Genomic DNA, 23,918 nt, shown 5'->3' on the forward strand with positions numbered 1-23,918 from the left:
AGGAGAGGCTTCTGGTAGTGTTAAAGAAGCCTGACACCTGAGAAAGTTAATTGTTGGGTTCTTTGAGAAATTTGGGATAGGCTATCAATTAGTCCTTGAGGAAATACTGAGAAAGCTGTGGATTAAACTTGGGCTTGAGGGAGAGAATGGTGGTGTCTCATTGTCCATGTTATAAAGAGTTGTGCTAGCAGGGAAAACAAAACAAATAAGTCTTTATTTCGTAACATTTATTTTATTTTTCTTATAACTGGGAGTTTTCCTAAGTGAAGGATTTATACTACAACGCATATTTTTGCCACAAGAACTGCACAGACCCTTTCTTGCTTCATTGTTGCTTAGTCATATTTACAACAAACTAGTTATTATTAGGACATTTTCTTAGCTGTGTGTTTGCATGAATTGTTTTGTAGTGACTGGATACTAGGAATTGGAGATTCATGGATGGGAATGGAAACAGTTTTATAGCTGTTGTCAGCTTCTTATTTATGGTGGTCTAAGATTAGTCACAGAATATGTAGCCAGCACTGAGTCACTGACAATGCATTTATTTCTGACATAAAGTGAAATTGAATTTGGCTCCGTGTCTCACTGCATAGCATTTGACCTTTAAATTCTTGGCAAGATTATTTGCCTTTTTTTGGGGGGTAAATTTGTTCTTATCTGGGTACAATTAAATATGAATCATGAAGCTTAAATTTATGAGGAGATTAGTAGTGTTTTGTGTCTAATCTAGCTCCATTGTCATGGTAAACCACCTCTGCTGGGCTGCAGTATGTTATAAAAGTTGTCAGCTTTGTAGTGGTAGTATTGTGATTAAATACATTATAAAGGATATGAAAGATAATACATACATACACATGCAGAAATGAATTTGGATTTTATGACTGAATTATCCTTGGATTATTTTTAAGATAATAGACATACTAAAATTAAATTGCATTAAGGTTGAGTGAATATTTAGAAGGGAGAGAGCCATAAAATAGTAGGAAACCTCAAAAAGGCACACTAAAGCTGTGAATATTTAGTTAACTCACAAATCGGGACAAGTGTAACATTTATTCAGTTGGCAATAAAAAGAGAACAATTAAAAAGCCACTTGGGGGTATTCAAAACATGAATAATAAAAAGAAAACTGCTTCTGCTTTAATTTTTTTATTATTATTTTAAATTTCTTTAAATTTTTGTTTTATGGACTTTAAATTGTTTTTTGAGGATATTAATCATATTGATTGCAGTATTAAGACACACGGAGTAATTTCCCTACTTCTCCCCCTTACTGCTAGTCATGCTTGATATTATACGTGAACACAGTCTTACAAGAAGTTGAGGGCCCCATTGTACTTTGGTGACAGTCCTCACCATTTGTTTTCTGCTAAACAGTGATTCATTCGCATTCATTCATTACATTTAAAAGAAATATGGCCAGAAATTTGTCCAAGAAACAAAGATATTTTTTAATTTAATCTGGGCTTCATTTTCCTGGCCATTACTAACTTGTAGCTATACACAGAATAAAATTGTGAATAAAAAAGAGTAGTGCCTAAAGGAGTTGGTGATGGGAAAGTTTCTCGGGTGTTTTGGTGTGGACCTCCACACCAAAGTGCACAAAGTAGACAGTGCACAGTGTTTTAGTTTAATGGAAAGCTGAACATTCAGGATTTGAGTACAGACAACTATTCACTATTTCTCTTTTTAGCTTAAAGGAGCGCATGCCTCTCTAGATTTGCAGAATTTGATTTTTCAGTACTTAGATCCCACAGTTGGAGACTGAGTTTTCTAATGTGCTAAGGACAGAGAAACGTGGTCCATACAGGGTTTTTAAAGACATGTTCTCAACTGTGCAATTTTCTTTAAAGCATGTCTGATAATGTCAGTCCCAAGTCATGGGAAAAATAGTCTACAATTTTTTACAATTTTATGTTAGCAAAATAATTTGTGTCCCTTTCATGGCACACTTATTCATACTGAACAGAACTTAATGTCATGATGAGACCCCACCTGAAGTTAGCAGTCTATACTATATTAGTATTTAGTATGATCAAGAATATCAGCTTAACCCATGGATTTATTTGAGTAACAAAGCTTTCAAGATTTAATAGAAATAATCAATACAGAATATTTCTTTTCTTTTCAGTTACTTTTATTTTATGAAGACTTCTTTTGGTGTGTGCCCACTGCTGTCTATTCTACTTTGTTCTTCGCTTTCCTCCTGTTGATGCTCTTAATAACACCAAACAGACTTCTAGGCTGCCGCTGCCCTTTTAATCCAAACTCCAGCTACAAGCAGCTGTTCTGTAGGCAGACTCTTTTTTATTAACTTTGTTAGGAACTATGCCATATCATATTACCGTCTTCTGTTCATGGCCCTGCAGCTGTAGCTGTTGCTTTCCACAAAAGTCTTCACAGAAAGCCATAACCTCTCTTGCCTCTGTAGATTTGTGTGTGTGTCCTTTGCTGCCCTTAGGTAATCTTTGCATTGCAAATAAGATTTTTTCTACCAAGTGTTTTTGTTAGTTTAAACCACTTCCACCAGCCAATTTCAACTCGATCTGAGTCTTTGCACCATGGTAGTGCTTTTTCTACCAAGAATTTCCTTTCATTTAGGTTCTCAAATRAAAACTTAATCTCAGAGCAGTCTACCAGCTTTGGAAGGGCTGATTAATATTGCAGCCAGACAAGCATAGGGAACCAGAACCAAGATCTGGTGTTTGGTGTTTAGGTGTTTAACTTTCTGTCAACTTCAGTGAGAGTTCATGAGGTATGTAAATAGATTTTAGGATCTTAAAATCCCATGTGGATCTGACTTCAGTTACTTTTCATTGAAATTTAGGTATCCTATGAAGAATGGTAGATGAGCCTGAAAATACCTCATTACTCTTCCAGTCCAGAAACTAAATTCAGCAGCATTTCATGGCTAGCCACTCTGCCAGCTCCCTGGCTGGCTTTCAGGAATTGAATTAGAAGCTATTAAATGGAAAATTAGGTGGAGTACATTGCACCAAATGTTTCAGACTTAGAAAAGCTCCCTATTCCCAGCGATAGTTGAATTATAGCAAATGCAACATAATACAACAGGGAAAGACTGTGAGATATGTGATGAGAATTAAAGAGATCCTATGTATGATCTTGGGAAATTTAAAGTTGGGATTAGGGCAATAATTCCCACTAGCTAATCAGAGCACAGTCCTCAGCAATTAGTGTCTTACAATACCACAATCACAGCCTTTTTTCATGCCTTTTCTTTCAGTGCACCTTTTTAGGAACTTTGGATTAATAATAAAGTTCCCATTAGGTACATATCAAATTGTCAGTGTATAATAATAGACAATAAGTCTTTATACAGTTCBAGTGTTACCTGAAATAATAATTGACAAAGATGCAATTTCTGGCTTCCATAATTTTTAGTGTGAACAGAGTGACACTTCATCATAGTTGAGTCATATTTAGGAAATTTAGACAGGCTGCATGATTACTCTAGGAAGCATGGAATGATTTGTTCAAATCAGTTCCATCTGTGGACAGAAAAAGTTGGGTGAATTTTAGTCATTCTTGAGGAATGGAAATCTGATTCTCCATGCTAGAGTAATTGTAATCCTCTTTGTATCTGTAGCTGTCTTGCGATTGTCTCTGAACGCAGCCATCAAGTTCAAGAGATATTGGGCCACTGGGTGTCACTGCTCTTCACTGTGGCCCCAGGATCAAACCTCTTTCATCTGCTCCAGGTTCAGATCACATGTTTTTATTTGTTCTAGTGAATGATTATATTTGTGTTTGATTTGTCTGTGTCAGGAAGGAGATAAAATTAGCTTGATCTTAAAATGACTAATGTCAATGATTCCATTTTAAAGGTCTGTCTAGGCCCTGACAGAGAAAATTTTACAGCGAATTCGGCTGACTGACTCTTGATTTTGCGGGTACAAAATATTTTGTTTATATGGGTCTTCATAAACCAGAAAAATGACTACATAAAATAGCTATCAAAGCTTTTGCATGAAAGAATAAATGCTTATCTGATCTGTCTGCTATCAGGATACCTGCAAGTATATATTTTAAAATGGTGGTTTTCATGCAGTGCTACCTTGTGAAGATAATGTGTACTGGCTTCCTCAGTAGTCAGTGGGAAAAAGGACAAATAAAAAGAGAAACATAATTTCTCCACCATCCATCATTTCCCCCACTTTCAGTGAGTTTGTCTCTGTTCCAAATACAAGGAAAGCACATGGAGGCTGGATTTATTAAACTTTTGTTAGTCTTGTATGAGAGCCCACAAATCAGAGCTACCATCATTTTGCCTGATATAATCTCTCATTCTATGAAAGCCAAGTGTCTTTTCCTTCTTTATTTCAAAATTGATAGCTCTCAGTTATTTTTGATGTCATCATACATGCTGAAACAGAGAGAACAAGGGACTCTCCTGAAGAAGGAAAGGCCACCATGAGGACTAGACTATCAGCACTTCTCTTTCTATATTTGTAGTAGTTTATCCATTATAGTCCACATTTTATCATTATCATATTTAAGTAAGAATTCATATTTTTGCAATATCTTAACAGTTATCAATAGTCTACTTTAAAACAGAGTAGAGGATTTATAGAGGAAAAATACAGGTGTTTTCTATGAACTATTTGGCATTTCTCTGCCTTATTTTCCATAAACTGATAGTTGAAGTAGGCCTTTTCTTGTAATTTACATAAATAGCTAACATAGTTTATAGAGCTTTTATGAAAATATTGCAGTGCTTAATTTTTTTTGAAAGTAGATAAACTGCGTATGATATCTCCAAATCTGAGCAAGCAAGCAAGCATGGTATTGCATGTTTTAAGGTTCTTTGCTACATTCTGTACTTCATGCTAATAACAGACAAAAACAACTTTAATTTTGATAGCATGGAATATAATAATGGATATTGTATTTTGCAAAGTTCTTTTTAATATAGTTTGCTCTTGTTCTGTGTCTGTCTGTGTGTTAGTGTGTAGCAAGGTAGTCAAGGTGGTAGCCTATGGGGCTGTCGCATGCTGTGAGCATTGTGTACTTGTCCATGAGAGCTGAGCAGAAGAATAGGGGAAGGCCCATGGTCCTCTGCCTACTCTGTCTCCTGCAGATTCCACCTGCTCTGGGCTCATTTGGAGGATTTAAATTTCTCAACCTTTTCATCAGCTTCGTCTGACTTAAAATTTACGTTTCTTCTTAAAGATTCATATTTCCTGGATATTTTTCAGCTTATCATATTGTGACGACTGATAAACAAATTGCTGCCGACAAAAGCAATGATCAGATATTCCCACAAGGTTAAAAGGAAAGAAAAAGGAGTGTTTTCTCTTTCTTCCCCAGTAACATTGGTCTGGGATCCCTTTCTTCTTTATGTAAGCCTTGGGACTTCTTCAGCTTCAGTTTGAGGATGTATCATGTGTTTTTCTTTTACTAGCAATACCTCTTTCCCCCAAGACTCTAATGCATTCTTTAAAGCTAAGTGCTTTAACACTTATGATTTCTGAGCTGATTTCTCTGCAGTTTTTGCCATAGAGAGTATTAGTATTATCTTACAGGGCCTTAGAGATATTAGCTTTCTCTATGACTATGTGATATAGCACAAAACCATTTGTTGCATCTGGTCTGTGAAAGCAGGGAGCACTCTGCTGCCTCAATATAGACAGAGTAAATGTGTCTACATGTACAGGTATGTACATATATGCACTGCTTCTGTCTCATGGACATGGATGTAACCGTATATAAATAAATGGATATAAGCTGTATATAAATAAATGGAAGCAAAGCTTATGGGAAGTTTCTTTTTTAAYGGTTACTCAGCTCTTTCTCTTGACATTCTTGTAAAGCAGTTTTATGATGCTGGACAAACATTGCATGTATTGATACATTTCATTCAAAGGGTGAAACAGGAGGCTTAGGAAACCTTGAGGTGTTACGTGAAGATTTCATATATTACCAAGAGAGAGTGAGACAATGAGTATTTCTAAATGAGAGGTGAAGAATACCAGTTAGAAACAGCAGTAAAACATTCTGTGGGTGGGCCAAAAATAACTTTGCATAATATTCCCTCTCTTACCTGAGACATAGCCCCAAAAGTAGTAATAGAAATGTCACACCTCTCAAAGATGGTCCTACATACCACGCCTGAAAGTATTTTGCTTTATTTCAAAAACTCTAGTAAATGTATGCCACTTAATAAGTACAGTGTGATTCATGCCATTGGAATTACTTTTTATTAAACATATGAATTTGAATCTTAGTCTTTAGATATGCTTATTAAAATATTTTTTCAACACTGGATAAAAGTATTATAGTTGCAATCACTTTTCATTCAAATTAAGGTGTCTTACAAGTGTTTTCCTCTGTAGTTCCTAGTGCTCCCAGGGACATAGTTTTTTCCAATGTGCAATCAACAAGTGTGACCTTGCACTGGAGATCACCAAAATCTATCCTTGGCTACTTTCAAAACTACAAGATTACCACACAGCTACAATCCATCCACTGCAGTGACTGGGAAGCTATGGGATGTATTGAACGTGAGATGCATCAGTATTTATATGAAAATGTCATGAATAGCTGGATAGAAGACACAGTGTATGGACTGAAAAAATACAGGTGGTACAGATTTGCAGTTGCTGCCAGTACGAATGTTGGTTATGGCAGTTCTTCACCTTGGATTGCAACACAAACCCTTCCTGGCTGTAAGTAAGGATGTCTGCCATGTCTGGTACCATGTGATGTTCACCTAAATAAGCAAGAACACTTATTAGAAGTTATTTCTTCATAGACCTACAATATATGGGAGAAGTCAATAAGGATTTATTGCAACTCTTGACCTATGATATATATGTTTATATTTTATGAATCGTGCGGCAGGTATACGTGCCTAACACTGCTTGATATTTTAAAGCCTTTTGTATACTCCATTGTATTTACTGCTTACCCAACACCAATTTCAATCCTCTGCCATCTTACACATGTGACTTGGTAAGTCTAAATTTTTGCTACTTTGGGTTGATATGCTGTCTTCAATACATTTTCATATGTGGGGTGTGTCAATGAAAAGTAGTCCTGTTTTAATTCTTTGACAAAAAGTCTATTCATTAATGTTGTAAAACTTCACTGAAATTCTGTTGTATGTTCTCAGCAATAGAATTTAAGCAATAACTTCAGAGGAATCAGGATTTCTTTCCAATACCATATCTACTTACAAAGTTTACTAATCAGAGTGGCCATGTAGCATGTACAGGATTGCCATGACACATATTAGAATTCTCATGCCTCAGCTGAGGATTTAAGTTTCCAAGTAAGAAAAGAGGTAGTAGGTCATAAATAAGTCACCACTAAATATTTGAGAGAAGAAAACACGAAACATAAATTATTTCAGATATTGTCGTGGGGACATATGACCTCTCCTATCAGCTTGTAGCCATCCTAGGATAGAGAATATTTGAAATCGGCCCTCTGGCCTGTGTAGAACAACTGAAAATCACCATGAGTTGCTTGACTTAATCACAGCTCTTTCAGTCATTTCCCTCACAAATAGAGGTACTAAGTACTTAAACAGCTCTGTACCAAGGAATACTCAATGGCCCAGGTACTTATTTTGTCCCATGCATGCTTTTATGATCATGTGATGTGAACACAGGAGACTTTGGACTGTTATAGTAAACATCACAACAGCCTGTTTTAATTATAAAACACAGAAGCAGTCCTTTGGATTGAGAAGTGCTGGAACCAGCTGCAGAGTCATTCTCAGGTGCACTTACTTTTTTTTGTCCAGTGATTCTTGTGGGGAAGCTCTGCCTGTAAATCAATGCAACATTTTAAATGAAGGAGAAGAAAAAAAATTACAAACCCAGATGGAGCAGAAAATACGTAACGGAAGTTGTGTAGCTTTTGAGTCAGCAGCTCTGAGGAGATTTCTTACTATTCAATTGATAGAACACAGCTAGTGACATATGCAAATACTTCTTTTCAAAAAATGGTTCCTGAGTTTAAAATAGAGATTTAAACTGGATAGAGAAGAAGATAATGGAAACACATGTAATTGCATAAAGATAGGATACTTTTTATGATTTCCTCTCTGGATAGTGATAACTTGGTTTAAGAGAGAACTAGTTTCTTATCCAGTCCCAGTGAGAAGATGGTAGTCAAAAGTATAAACATCTCAATAGACTGCACAAGCCCTTTCCACACCAATACAGTGTGATTCTTATCAGTAGGTCCCCCGTGTGTTCTATTAGACATTTTAAAAGCGGCGGGGTAGAAGTTACAAAAGTTCCACCAGTTCTTCCAGCCCAAGTGTCCGGAGCTGTTGACCTGTGTCTGTGGTGATGGAAGTAGGCAGCAACAAATTTTCTGTGAGCTAAATTGGTTGAGTATTGGGAGATAAACTGCATGTAAAACACACTGCTGTGGATCAAGGAAGCATGGGCACTATTCCAGATGTCATGGCTGGGCACTGGTCTTTTTCCTGGAGTAATGGCAATCAGCTGAGTAGGAAAAAAAGAGGAAGGTGACATGACACAGCTGGGTAGCCAGCTGGCAGCTCTGTTGTGCTTCAGCAGTGCTGGGAGCTTCCCTGGCAGTGGCTGATCTTTAGCAAGGGCCAGTTTCTAGCTACCTCATACTTTCCAAAGACTAGTTTTTAAAATTGCTGTTAAAAAYCTGCTCAGATCCCATCTTTGTTTTGCAAAGGTTACAGCCTGTAGCAGGAAAGAGAAATTCAGAATGCACTGAACAGATTCACTATTCTGGGCAGAGCAGAGTGCATGCAGAGAGCATTTGTTGATCCCCCCTGTCCTTTCCCTCACAGACAGGGCCAAGCATCCTCTGGATTAGCTTGCTGATACTCAGCCAATATACATGGTCTGTCAGGGCTTAAGAGTGCTTAGCTGCTATGTAAAATACTCTGAGTACTTAGCCCATAAAAATCAATGAGAATTGTGTTTGTATACTTAMGGGCAGAAATTAGGCACTCTTTCACTTGATTTTCAAGAAGTACATCGCTAAGACATTGCTTCTGCTAAAGGTAAAGTACCTTAGTTGTGAAATAATGTTCAAAGGATTTTTTCTTCATAATTCATTGGGTACTCAGAAATTTGTGCTTCTCTCAAGCCTTAAGAAAATATTAAAGTATTATATTCAGGAGGCTATAGCATTTAAGCTGAAAACTGTTGGACTCTTTTCCCAGAATATAAACAGAAGAATCTTCAACAGGAGCAAAAATTACATAAAAGAAATCCCAAATATTTTTTACAAGTTCTGACGATTTGGCTGTTGTGCTAAAGCAGAAATACATAATCATTTTGAATGCCCAGTGAATAAGGTGATAATCTTACCTGTTTATTTCAGTTGTTCATTATGAAGACAAATGTAAGGCTACAGGAATTATTTGAAAGATTCTTTAACTCATTTGCAAGTTTCAAACAAAAAAATAATGGCGGTGTTCTGTACTAAGTGTGGTTATAGAGTTACTCTTTGGAAAATGTTATAGATTGTTAGTGCAGTCCAGTTTTCACATCACCCAGATAAACTATTCAGCTTTCTGTCATGCAGATTATCCTGACAGGAATTGCCTTACTGTCTCATAAAAAAGTGTGATGGCACCATTAATACTTAGCTGTTTGATTACCCAGGAGCCAAATCTATTCTACAAGATTAAATATTTTCATCATAACTCTGATTTATATAGTTAGCAGCACAGAAGATTACAGTGTTGTGTCTCAGTAAGGGAAAGGGCAATAAGTGTTTTCCATAGCTATGGAAACTTTGTTCCCTCACACCTGCACTTATCCTGAGTTTCACTATTACATTTACAAGGAGAATAAGGTTGGTTGAACTTATCTTTTCTGACAGAAATAATCGTGGAGGGTCAGTGTTAGATGGAAAATGAGTGACAGGGAGATMACTGACCTCATTTTGGATCCCATACAGTTACACAATGCAATGCTTTTTGGTAAACGGCCAAGTCCCCTAATGCCAGGATATACTGAGGTACAAAGGAAAATCCCAGATGTTCGAATGTCCCATGAAAGCTCGGACATAGAAGCATGAGGCAGAGTGTTATGCTCCTCTTTTCAGCACCTACTTTCCCAATCACCGCTGATACCCAGTTGCTTGGTACTATTGAAGAAATTTTTCTGTGTGATGAAAAGTAATGAGATTTCATGTCTTGTCATGTGTTCTTTCTTCTGGAAACCTTTGCCTGAGAGAACTTGTTTTTCTTTGTTACATTTCCTCAAAACTAAACACTGTAAAATAATTATGGATTACAAGATGTAACTGTTTAAAATTATATAAAAATAACCTAGATAATTAAAAATTAAATAACTGAAGCATGCACTTAATTTTTGTTGGGAAAAAAAGAAGAGCTAGTCCTAACCAAACTGGCAAGCACGGATTTTTGTTAGAAGACTGGAGTATTCAGTCTTATTTTTGAGGATCATGCTAAATGATGGGCAAGCCAGACTTATCTTCAAACTAACGCAGTTAACTGCTGCCTTAGCATCAGGACACAGATGGATGGGAAAGATGACCCTGACCTCCATAAGACCCACATTCCTGTGCAAGGATAGAAGCATGATAATCAGGAAATGATGGTTATTAGTTACAGAAAATGCATTATTGTGAAAATCAGGAGAAAAGTGCTTATGAGAGGAAGTGATTGGATTATGGGGGAATGAGAGAATAAGACTAGGTCATTTCTGCTGAGTAAATTGCTGTGATTTATTAGAGAAAGGGGGTAGTGATGTCATGGCTTCATATTGATGAGATTCATTTCACAAACAAACCTAAATCAGAACCTGGCAGTTATCCACTAAATCAAACACAGTTTTTAAAAAGACATTTTTTGTAAGATATGAGGCACGTCAGACACTTTTAATTTTGTAGTTTTCTCCCTAATTATACATGTTATTTCAGAAAATTCTCCTACACTTCAGTATGACTTGCTTAACATCTGATACTTTATTTTTCATTATGAAAGTAAATCAGGTATTAATGCTTAGATGAACTTTGGATAAGTACCTTAAATATAGCATACTCAATCAGAATTTTCTTGCAAATATCTCAAAGTACATCAATTATAAACTGCATCTGGAAATTAACCATATAAGTAACTGCAAATTGGATGATTTGTAGATTAGATTATGCTTTAAAATTATTTCACACCATTGTTATCTAATGCATAACTGCAAAGTGTCTTCTGAAAAAAATATTGAGAGAGTAAATTTTCCATTAGTTCTGTAAAAAACAATGGAAAATTGTCTTTGGAAACTTGGCTGGTTTGAAAATGAAAGCTCAAGGAACTATACATGTATATAATTTTGTACTGTTTTTCAGGAATTTCATTTTGCAGTAAAGCTAATAAATATCACTGCCATAGCTACTGAAAAGCACTGTTTGGCAACATGTCTGACATGCATTATCTGAAAAGTAAAACTTGTGCTCATTCTAATTTTCGGGGAACTTTCTTGTTCTTGTATTTTGTTTTATCTCTTGTGACAATCGAGGATCTTTAGTACGGTCTCTTACACTCCCCATTTGACAGCCAGCCTTCTCTGAGCACTCTTCTCTTTTACCACCCCTCATGGACACTCACTGTTCTTTCAGGTACACTCCATTTGGTTGTTCCATGCTACTCAGTATTTCTGGGGCCTGCTTCCAATGAATGAATTTGATCCTGCCTCTAAAGTCTTGTATATTCCTGCTAATCCCAGAACAGGAATCTAATTTCTATATCCACCACCCTAAACTCATCATAGCACCTTACCTAATCCCAAATATTTCTGTTTTATTCTGCTATGATGGTGCTAAATTTTCACCTCCATAGTGCAAAATTTTATTATTTTCCTTATTAATCTTTTACACATAATTGCAACATCTACATACTTCTTTCCACATTCTTTTCCTTTTTCTACCCTGTGCTCTCCCTGAAAAACTAAGTAGCCTTGTATACCCTCCAATTTTTTTCCTCATTTAGCCCTCTTACCTAATGATTAATAGTGGCAAACTACATATTCATGCATTAATCTTGTTTGAGAAAAGAGACTGCATCTTCTGATTAGCATAGGCATGATCACTTTAGTATTTTTGTAATAGTATACTGTTAACTGATACGTATATTTTTGTAGTAGATAGAAAAGCAGGAACCTTAAATTCAAATTCTGGAAATATGTACAAATATGTTATTACTTTATAAAAGGCTGTTCAGTGATACCACAATTGTCTTTTATTTATTTTGTAGTAGATTCAAAAACAAGGTGCCCTGGAGCCAAATTCTGCAATTATCTACAAATCTGTTGTCATTCTGTTCCAAATTTTATTTTCTTTAAATTGAGATGGATGTTATTAAAAAATAATACAACTTACTGAGAATTACTGACTATTGTATTATGATTTCATTATTTTCTTATTCGTGAATAAGAAATAACTAGGTTATTTCACATATCACCTTGACAAATGGAAATTTTGGGGAAATCCTGTTTCTTAATATTAACATTCTTGCCCTCTTTCAATTCTTACCACTTCTTTTGCTTGGGTTTCCTGGAGTTTCTCAACATGTCAAGAATAAATTTAAAGGAAATATGGAAATTTATTTCTACTTATACTTTCCAATACTGCTGGAAATTTTTTCTAGCATGCAGAATATTATGTTTTTTCACAGTTTCTTGATCTTTGAATGAATCATTTGACATAAACAAATATATTATGCTTGTCTATTAGTATAAATATTTGCATATTTTTTTTGTGAAATACTTATAAAGAGCTTGTAATTAAGTAACCCTTTAATCTCAATTTCAGATCAAGTCATAAGCAGTCCATACTCTTGAGAAGTTGTAGTAATTGCAATGAAAGATATATTTCTAAATCACATGGAAGAAAAAGAAAGAAAGAAAAAGAAAGAAAAAATTATAGTTATTTAAGCAGTGTGTAATCTTAATGTGTGAAAAGGTTTTATTTTATAACTTCTACTGGCCATTAAAATTACTGGGTTATTTTTTGTGGATCTGTTTGTCCATGATTCACATACATTGTTTTTTTCCACAGCTCCAGATGGTCCTCCAGAAAATGTGACTGTTTYAGCTACATCTTCTCACAGTATTAATATCAGCTGGAGCGAACCTGCCATCATTACGGGACCAACGAGCTACCTCATAGATGTCACCTCTGTAAGGCAACTCTGTTTTACTGTTAATGGTTATACAGATGTTTGGTGATATCAATACCACAGCAGATGTCCTTAGAGAAATTGCAGGACAGATATAACTGGATTGAAAACCCATATGATTGTGTCTATTTCCACATAAATTCCGCATAAGAAATAATTGTACATTTATTAATTTATTAATGGGAGATTAATTGCTTCATATTAAAAAAAAAAATGTGCTAATAAGAAGTCTTGAAGAAAGCAGAAGTGTATCTATAAATGTACACAAGAAAACAGTAGTTGAGCTGCGTGAAAGTGTACCTTTCTTTTTTCCTTCAAAGGAAGGAAAGGTTCATCATAGTGATTTCACAAACCAAAGTAGAGAGCCTAGCAAAAGGAAATTACTTGTACAAAGTTACATAGCACCAGAGGGCAAACTTTAAAGTCAAACTAGATTTCCCACTTTGGTCTTGGTGCTCTGTCCATCAGATTAGCTGTATTTTGGTAGCACAGTAATAACACTTCTTTCTCCTTGATCTTTAGAAAAAAAAAAAAAAAAAAAAAGCTGATGTAAGAGAAAAGATCTAGTGGCTTTTCTCTTTTCATCCTCTACTACACTTACAAAACTCCCTAAAACCACTACTAATAAACCTCATTTCCTGCACTGTTGCAAGACAGGCACCTTTCTAAGTTCAAGCTCATGAGAAGTAGGATATCGATTCCTTGTTCTGCCAGAAGTTATACAGACAGCACTATAAGTGAAAACATGAAGTAGTTTACCAGACTTTACTAAGGAAAAGTTGTTATTTGCAGTTTCAAAAATTCTGAACCAGTGTGTCAGATAGTAGGAGAAGAAGTTAAAGGCGACTTCAAACTATGTAAGGCCCTTAAATAGAAAATTCTTTAAATTCTCTGATAAGAAAATGACTGTGTGTGTATATTTAATGTTTCTGAATCTGTCACAAGGAATACGGATCTGCTAACATATTAATGCTGAGATACTTCTCCAATCAAAATTTCTAAGATCAGGAAAAAAATACAAAGTATTTTTAAGTTACTCAGAAAGTTAAGAGAGAGTGTGTGTAGTCCTGCGAATTTCTCTTCCTCCAAGTTCATTGTACAGCATGTAGAGTGAAATCTGCTGAGCTCTGAACATGCTTACTGCAGCAGCAGAATATCAGGATGAGGGATATATGACAAGAGGAGGACTTACAGGAATGATTCCTTTGCCCAATGGGTAGGTCACTAAAAATGATATAACAAATAGTATTTTCCCTCAATAAAGTTAGAGGAGACTTCTTGCTTGTGAAAAATACCTGTCATTTTTGATTAAACAGCATTATAGTGCATCAGCAGAAAAACATTTCATGGACTTTATAAAATTTACAAATTCAGTTTTCAAAATTTTATTATTTTGTGTTTAATGTTTTATCCATTTGTACTGAAACAATTTCCTCAGTCTGAAAACTCTGAAATTATAAATGGTATAATCTCATTCTAAGCTCTTAAAATACTATAAATACCTTATAAATATAAATTATAATTAAACTCCTGAAGCAAGATGAACTGGGGAATGTTCCAGGTAAACTTGCCAGCATTTGAAACTTAAAACTGTTTTTAGTCTTCAGTTTAGAGAACTAGTCTTGTTTTTACAAAGTGAGTTTTTTGGGGGTTTTTTTCCAAATATTTTTCAGATAACCAGCTTTGTGTCCATGGATTCCTTGTAATTAGGTGTTGTCTGCCTAATGATCAGTAACTACAGGTGCCAGTTCTGTAGAACTTTAGTAGACAAATCTATTCCTTCTTAAAGACCAATAAAGCTGTCACAATCTTTTTCAGTGAAATTTTTAGTGCATCTTTTATTGTCCCAGTGGGAAATTGTTATGACAACTCCAAATTCCACAAACTTCCAGCATGTATAAGTTTACTCTTTTTCTTTCTCAGATGCGTAATTTTAAATATTTATAAAAACAACATCATAGAACAGAATAATTCAGGTTTTTACTCTGTTATATACTAAAAGTTAATAATTAGCATTCATAAATGAACTTATTAGGATTCCGCTAAATTGCTAGGATGTTCCTTGCAGTTTTATAGATCAAAAAAACTAGAAAGTAGTCCGTCATTATTGTTCCTCCAAGTCATATTTTAGTTTCTTGTACTGTCAACTCTAATTAGAATTAGTTCTAAATAAAATATTCCTGGAAATGGGTAAGGAAAGTGGAACTTAGCCACTAAACTTCATGAAGAATAGAAATACATTTAATGATATACTGCTGGGATTGTACTTTAGCTGTTGAAAAAGTATTTATAAATCAGATTTTTGATAGTTAGATACAAGAAAGGGTTTCAGTTCTTTATGGCCATCCCAGGAAATGCATGTCTGTTTAATTCATCAGAAAGTTTAGTTCAGGTTAATTCTCAGTGGGGATATATGCCTATCCATCAAATAAAAGGTATGCCTTAGCTATTCTAATGTTTTATCAGCTGCATGTAACACAGATTTTGTTCAGTGGGAAAACTACTGTACAGCTACCTAATCCTCTTTTCAAATTACACACTGAAGAAACAGTAATAAAACCACTATTAAGTGAAGCAGTGGGAATATACATAAATAGAATTTTGTAAAGGATACTTGATGAAACATTAGAAAAAGTCACATTGTCTCCTTGTTTTCATTTGTGAAGCTATCGCTAGAACTGATCAATTGTAAAGTCCAACCCTGGAGATTTTTCTACAGAAATACAGATTATTTTAGATGTAACGATGATAGGTATCCACAATGCAATCCAGCCCATGGCCTGCTCTAACACAGAAACAGGAAGCTAAAATATTCTTCACAATTTATTTGTTACCATTTTCATGTAATATCCAGTGCTGAAAATAGGTCAGCAACTCCCAATAGATTATTATACTTTATAACTAAATTAATAGTCATAGTTTTAGTTACTTTTTAGGTATATAATTGGAGATAGTATAATTTTTAATTCTAATTGTTTTGGTGCAAATGAAATTTCTATTTGTATTTTCAGGAACACTGTAAACTGTGGGTTATCTTCAATTTATAAACATCCTTTTTTATATTTTAAAATTATCACTAGGTCTCCTATAATCCTCTCTTTTCTAGATTGAACCCTAAAACTTTCCAACTTTTCTAGTGAGAGAATTACTTCTTCAGCGCTCTCTCACAAAAAAGAACTCCTATTAAAATATCCAAAGAAAAATTGCACTTTCTTCAGTTGTATCAACGTTCTATATTGCTGCCCAGTTTTCTAATTGTATTCCAAACAACCTTCTGTGATACAGCTGCTCATCTTCTGGATCTTTGCCTAGTTTGATTCCCATTTCAGGTCACTAAAGGTGCCCTGGCCTGGTGTCTATAAATCAGTTCATGTTTGCTTGGGGTGAGGCAGCACCAACCAAACATCCCATTTCCCACAGGAAAATGCCGAAGAGGCAGCATATGGGTGAGATGGGAGTGGACTCCCCAGCACACCTTTATACTCTTGGTGTCTAGAGACTTGTGAACCCTTCTATGTAACTGGTTAGAGAAATGGGAGAATAAGAGTTAAATAAGAGGTTCAAATAAAAAATTTACTGCTTTTGGCTGTTTCAAGCCTTGTAACAACTTTCTTTTTATTTTATTATTTTTTGCAGGTAGATAATGATAACTATATAGCTCAGTTTTTGAAGACAAATGATGAGAATAAAGTCTTAGAAATTTCTGATTTAAAAGCATTTACGAGGTATTCTGTAGTAATCATTGCCTTTACGGGGGATGTTAATGCCGCACTTCTAGAAGGCAAGGCTAGTTCTCCACTAATTGTCTCCACTTTTGAAGCAGGTTTGTATTTTTTTCTATTTTATGCATATCAAACTTCAGTGTTTTTCTTTCATTTGACAAATAAATGAGAATTTGGAACATTTAAGGTGGGCTTTTAATACAGATTTGTCCTCATAATATTTTTTTCTGTAATATTTAAAAAGGTGTCAGACAACAAAAAAGCAATGGTTAGAAATACCAAAATTTACCTTTAGTTATGCAGGGATCCTAATTTGCTCCATGTAAAATTTGTGGATTGTGGATAAAAATATGTGGAACACAGCCATCTAGATTACTTCTATAGTGAACTAAGAGAGAGGTTCTATCTATATTAGCATATATGTCTAATATACTTGTCTTAGGCAGGGATGTTTCCCTTGTGAAGGTGTCTGTCTTCAAAGAGACTACTGAAAACTCTGAAGAACGTCTTCAGTTTTGGTGCAAAATTTAAACATAGAAAATTAAGTGAAGTGAATCCTACCATTTATAAATGGTGTCTGTGCTGACTTGAGGACATTATCTGTGTATTTTCAGTGGAAGGAAGTTGCTAGTGAAGGCCCACAGGAATCTTTTTGAGCCAGCTGTTCCACAGATTCAAAACAATCTGGAGAGTGAGCTGGATATTCAGGTTGCAAAAGTAGAGGATGCTGTTAAGTTACTGTGAGAAATAAAACTGAGAGATGAAATGTTACAGAGAAGTAGACTGCATTTGCATTTGCTGGGGAAAGTGTTAATAGGTGTACATGGGGAAGATCTAGTGCTAACTTTACATGCATAGATGATGGTTATTCTCTGTCTACTGTCTTTTCTGGGTTTTAATTGTTTTCAATTGTTTAAACAAACAAACAAGCAAAACAGTAAAAATATTTTCTCGAGAGGTATTAAAGTTTTGTTTCATTCAAACTAATAAGTGCCTGTGTACCAAGCACAATTCTATCTCCAATGCTTTTAAGAAGTTAAATTCTAAGGGTTATCTATTGCTATCCCTAGAAGCTGATACAGTCTTTTACTGTAGAAAAATTAAAGAATAAACTATGTGGTAGCTGGTTCTATCCTGAGATAATATCCTGTGGTACATTTTCTGGTAGCCCTTTTTCTTATGTAAATATGTGATACATTAGGAGGTGCAGTAACTTTAGAGAGGAACAGTTGTTTTTTTCCATCTCATCTTGTTTCATCTGGTTTGTACAGCTTAGCATATGGCTTAGTTAGGACCAGTTTACTCAGACTTACTCGAAAGAAGCCTGAGTAAGCTTATGTTAGCTGGTACAAAAAAAACCTCAGAAGCAGGACAACTGCATCTAAATCTTGGCTGAGGGAATGTGTTTACCTTCCATTGCTTGATTTCACTATTTAGAGGTCATGCTACATACTTGTCTGCTCAGGTAAAGCAATAAATATTTAGCTGCCTGGAAAGAATGTTACAGCATTTTCTTCCAGATAGGGAAATTGGGAAAATGATTTATACCTTTGCTCTCTTGAGCATAAGCTACTGGAATAAGCATTTGACAAGAAACTGCCTCTGGGAAAAATGCATGTTGTGCTTGTGTCTGAGCATTGGTTAGTGGAAATGTTTTTCCTAAAGACTTAGTTGTGTTTAGCAGAGACTCTTAGGGTCATGGTGACTCGTTTATATGTTGGGAGGGAGCTTGCTGTTAACAGAGGTCTTTCAGAAAGGGATACTCACCTACTCTTGCTGCTTGCTTGTCAACCCATGCAAGAATTTGTTTACCCCAGATGTGTTTCAAGGTATAATGAAGTTTTCAGGCTTTCTGAGTAGATAATCAGAAAAAAAAAAATCTGAGTAGAGATTACTGAGTGTTACCGAATAATTACTTTTAAAATTTGTAACATTCAGTGTCATAATTAAGAATAGGATTTCAGTAGAGAGTTTACTTTTTTTTGTATTTATTAATATTTACATGTGCAATAAGCATTTGAGAATTTTTAATAAAAACCAGAAAATATCAATGAAACAATACTGATATACAAAAAAAGTAATTTTATTTTTTCAGGTTTTATTTTAATAGTTATTATAGTAAACTGTTTAAGTAGGTCATTGAAATATTTATTTCAGTTCCTGAAGACCCACCTAACAACATAACTTTTCAGAAGATACCAGATGAAGTCACAAAGTTCCAAGTAACATTTGTGCCACCATCTGAACCAAATGGAAATATTCAAGTGTATCAAGCTATGGTTTATAATGAAGATGACCCTGCTGCCATCCAGATCCACAACCTTAGTGTCATTGAAAAAAAAGATCAGTCAGTCACTGCCATGATAGAAGGACTAAAAGGAGGACATACCTATAATGTCAGCGTAAGAACTGATACTTTGGGGGGTGGGGGGGGTATCTTTTTCTTTGATCTAAGTGTGAGATTAGTTTGAAACTTTGGCTGAATATGAGCTTTTCATGCCAAGAATATTATTTGGAGTGCAAAGAGAGACAAGTCTGAGGAACAAGGGGAGCAATGAAGAGGATAGAGTCACTGGGAGCAAGACATATCACTAGCCTGGATGACCAGTTCATATGCTTAGCAAAGCAATCTGTGACACATAGTCACAAGCACAAGACTAAATCTCTCTTAAGTCCACTACTGGCATTGTTTGTTTGGCTCACTTGACGTGAAAGGTCCAGTTCTGCAAGAGGAGCTTGCTGGAAATATGTACATGGGGTCCTTTCAAATAGTCAGAGACTGGGACATAAGAGGAAGAAAGATCATTCTTTAAGTGGGCTTGCTTACTCCTTGTCGTGTAAGAGCTACATTATAAGCAATAAAGTGTTACTGTTCTTAGGATTTTAAAGCAATATAAAGTAAGTTCTAGCCAAGTGTGAATGACAAAAAGAGTGTTTTGACATTCATTGTTACTTCAGATATATCCAGAACTGGCCAATATGAAGCTATTACAATACTCATTAAAACATTTGTTTTTTTTTTAAGGTGTATGCAATTAATGGTGCTGGTGCAGGGCCAAAAATTCAATTGAAAATAACCATGGATATCAAAGGTATGTCCCATAGAATACCCTTTATCTGAAATCTCTATTCTGAAAAAATTTCCTATCCTACTTGTGAATTCATATCTGTGTGCCTTAAGCTATTATTTGGAGGCCACATGATGTAGGAACAGGAATATATAATTAATCACCTGGAATTGTAGTCTTCAGTTTTGCTGATCATTTGCTATTTATATCAGAATGAAACTGTAAAGCACGTGCAGGCTCAGTGAAGTAACCMTATCAAGTTCAGTATTTTGTTTCAACAAACAGCTTAGAATTTGACACAGGAATAGCTAAGTATGTGGTATCACAGTTGTCAAAATAAACAAAGTGATTGATTAATTGAAAAACTTAAACTCACTATTTTTGATGTTTTCTCTTTTAATTGAAAACTGATATAAGTATGCATTTATCAGAATACAGTTTTTAGAGGCTTAAGACAGTAAGTAGAACATTAAGTCATCCCTGAAAATATGCTGGAGTTTTGGGTTTTTTTTTTTTTGCGTAATTCAGCTGTGTGCCTGAACAATGCCCTTGCAGTGAAAATATTGTAAAATAGAACTCTGTGGTATGTCTTTGTTTAAAAACAGAACCACCAAGGCCCAAAAAGAAACCAGCACCAGTTTATGATCCCAATGGAGCATTGCTCGTCACAGATACAACACTTACAATCAGAATGCCAATATGTTATTACAGTGACGATCATGGCCCTATAAAGAAGATACAAGTTCTTGTTGTGGAAGCTGGAGGTAGAATGTTACAAGTTTCCTTGAAAATTGTTTTCAGATTCAGGCTGTTGGTCTTTTTAGTTTATTTTCTTGGGTTCCAGTTATTTTGTTGACGAAAGTGCACTAAGTACAAAGTATCTTTCACAATACCTGTGGGTTGGGCATTGGATTCTGAGAATACTTGCCAATGAAGTGTCTTCCATGCTGTTTGAAGCTGCCAATATTTTCCTGTCCCTAATTTTATCACTATAGTTCTTTATTTTCTGTTTCCTTGGAAAACACTCCAACATTTGACATTTGTGAATGAAAATAAATACGAAAGTTTTGGGTTTTGGCAAGGTTTTTCTTCTGTCACTATTAGTGATGCCCATAAAAGAATGCAGCCATGTGCAGTTGACATTTCCATTTCATTACGGGGGCAGAGTTATATAAATCCCTCCTGTAGACTGTGGGTAAGAATGTTTATTCCTTGTACCGGCTGATGAACGTTTACTTGTGTGAACAGTGCTGTGAAACCTTTTGAGTAATTGCTTACCAGTGTGAGTGGGATGTAATGATAGGACATCATATGGTCTTTACCTAAGAAGGACAGACACCAGATATTTAAATCCCTAATTTTAGTTGGTTTAAAAATATAGAAGTTAAGCACGCATATTAAGTGAACTCACCTTAAGTGCCTCACCTTTTTCTGAACTTTGCATTTTACCACTAATCCTAAAGACATTTACTTCATAGTTCTTGCTGTGAAGATTCTCTTGAACTGACAGATAAGCAAACACCACACTAGACAACATTTTGAAGATCTTTCTCATGAGCTGCTGGGTACTGCCCATGTTTGCAAATCTAGTAATTTAATTTATGAAACAATCATTGCTATCTTCAGATTAAAGAGTTTTTACTGTCTTTGCTAGCTAGCCATGTTCAAAGTCAAGTGTCTTGCATATGTAATAAACTCTAGAGGCAGAGCTTCTGTCGGAGATTGCTCCTCACATTTTCTAGATTTGTTGTTTCAGTTGGCTTACTCAGAGTTAACAAAACACAGGTAACGTGGACATTAGGGAAATTTGGATTCAAGTCCAAATTCAGTTATTTGTGTAAATGGAACCAATAGCATGCTAAACTCTTAAAAATATAATTTCCTATGTAGCTTCTTTAATTGCAGTCTGGTTAGAATGTAAATTGTACCTATTGTTTCTTTTCTTGACAATAGCTCAGCATGATGGGAATGTTACTAAGTGGTATGATGCCTACTTCAACAGACCAAGGCCATATTTTACAAATGAAGGCTTTCCAAACCCACCATGTATAGAAGGAAAAGAAGATCTGAGTGGGAAAGAAGAGATATATGTCATAGGTGCTGATACTACATGTATGATGTCAGGTAGTCAAGACAAAATATGTAATGGCCCATTGAAACCCAGAAAGCAGTACCTGTAAGTACATTTATCTCTATATTAGTCCAGGAAAAAGATTTAAGTGAAATATAGATTTATGCAAACACTCAAAACATATAATTCAATTAGAAAAGGTGGAAGTTGAAATTATCATCATATGTATGTAATTTCTAATTTTTTGGCTAGGCATAGCTATTGGGAGACAAATTTTTTACAAATTTTTTCACAAAATTTTCCAAGCGAAAAATGCTTATTTCGTTCTTCTTGTACAAATTCAAGATAAGTAATTCACATAGGAGTGCTTTATACATTTAAGATTTTGGCACTGAGCTCTTAATGTCTGCCATGTCACTTTTGCAGGTGAATAATGATTTAAAATTATAGTTCTCTAATTTAAAAATATTTTTTAGTTTCTATATGAAGTAATATTTTAGAAAATGAACACATGCTTTGTTTCATTAGTTTTCTTGGTTTTGTTTCACAGATTTAAGTTCAGAGCAACTAACATTAAAGGACAGTTTACAGATTCTGACTATTCTGACCCTGTCAAAACATTAGGTAAGAAGAGTGTCACTCACTAAAATATTTCTCTATTTCTAAAGAGTTTACACAATTCTATGTTTCTTTTAATACAGTGGTTTCCGTGAAGTAAATAATCTCTCTGGATATAGCTTAACTAGAATGGCTGAAGAAATATATCCTTTGCCTTATATGTCCTTCTGATGTCAAGAGATTCTTCATCAGCTGGACTTTTAAATGAAGAGGTGGTTTTGACAAAKTGTGTTTGCAGAGATTTAATTATACCGATAAAAATATCATGTTGCCAGGATAGATCATCTTATTTGGCAAACTGACAATTGCTATTCTGTTTGTGCTGTTTCCTTCTGTGTTGGATGTAGAACAAGCACTGGGTACTCTTGGCTGCATTAAAAATTGGTTGGCTGGCCAGGCCCAAAGAATGGTGCTTAAATGGAGTTCCATCCAGTCAGCAGCTGGTCCCTAGTGGGGTTCTCCGGGGCTCAGTATTTGTCCAGTCCTATTTAATGTCCCTGTTGATGACCTTGATAAGGGGATCGAGGGCATCTTCAACCAGTTTTCAGACTACACCAGTTTGGGCGGAAGTGTCGATCTGCTGGAGGACAGGAAGGCTCTGCAGAGGGATCAGGACAGGCTGAATTGGTGGGCCAAGGCCAGTCGTATGATGTTCAACAAGGCAAAGTGCCAGGTCCTGGGTGACTTGGGTCACCCTGTGCAGTGCGACAGGCTGGGAACAGAGTGACTGGAATGATGCTTGAGGGAAAAAGGATCTTTGGGTTCTGGTCAGCAGTGGCTGAACATGAGCCAGCTGTGCCCAGGTGGCCAAGAAGGGCAATGGCACCCTGGTTTGTATCAGGAATAGTGTGGCAGCAGGAGCGGGCAGGGATCATTTCCCTGTGCTTGGCACTGGTGAGGCCACACCTCAAATCCTGTGTCCAGGGAAAGGCAATGTTCTTTAAAGTAGAAGTCCTTTAAAGAGCAGCCGAGGGAGCTGGGCTCATTTAGGCTGGAGGAAAGGAAGCTCAAGAGAGTTCTTATGACTTTCTGCCTGAAAGGTTTTAGCAAGATGGGTGTCAATCTCTTCCCTCAGGTAACAAGCTATAGGACAAGAGGAAACATGGTGCTAGGGGAGGTTTAAATCAGATACAAAGAAAAATTTCTTCACAGAAGGGGTGTCAAACATTGGAACAGGCTGCCCAGGAAAGTGATAGTCACCATCCCTGGAGGTAAAGACGTGTAGATGTGGCACTTAGGAACAGGACTTAGTTGTGGCCTTGGCACTGCTGCGTTAG

General features: G+C 35.7%; 1 protein-coding gene across 1 annotated transcript in view; it reads left to right on the forward strand.

Annotated features, from left to right (window-relative positions):
• PTPRQ (protein tyrosine phosphatase receptor type Q) overlaps nucleotides 1-23,918 on the forward strand; it is a 119,864-nt gene that overhangs the window by 66,739 nt on the left and 29,207 nt on the right. Inside the window, exons 43-50 of the mRNA XM_057377140.1 lie at nucleotides 6,357-6,689; nucleotides 13,042-13,163; nucleotides 16,799-16,985; nucleotides 19,042-19,286; nucleotides 19,910-19,976; nucleotides 20,558-20,716; nucleotides 21,906-22,128; nucleotides 22,574-22,647. Of these exons, the coding sequence (XP_057233123.1) occupies nucleotides 6,357-6,689; nucleotides 13,042-13,163; nucleotides 16,799-16,985; nucleotides 19,042-19,286; nucleotides 19,910-19,976; nucleotides 20,558-20,716; nucleotides 21,906-22,128; nucleotides 22,574-22,647 (1,410 nt within the window). The remainder of the gene's footprint in view (nucleotides 1-6,356; nucleotides 6,690-13,041; nucleotides 13,164-16,798; nucleotides 16,986-19,041; nucleotides 19,287-19,909; nucleotides 19,977-20,557; nucleotides 20,717-21,905; nucleotides 22,129-22,573; nucleotides 22,648-23,918) is intronic.

The sequence above is a fragment of the Malurus melanocephalus genome, unplaced genomic scaffold (assembly GCF_030028575.1).
Source record: "Malurus melanocephalus ecotype Western Australia unplaced genomic scaffold, MMel_1.1 scaffold_301, whole genome shotgun sequence".
NCBI lineage: Eukaryota > Metazoa > Chordata > Aves > Passeriformes > Maluridae > Malurus > Malurus melanocephalus.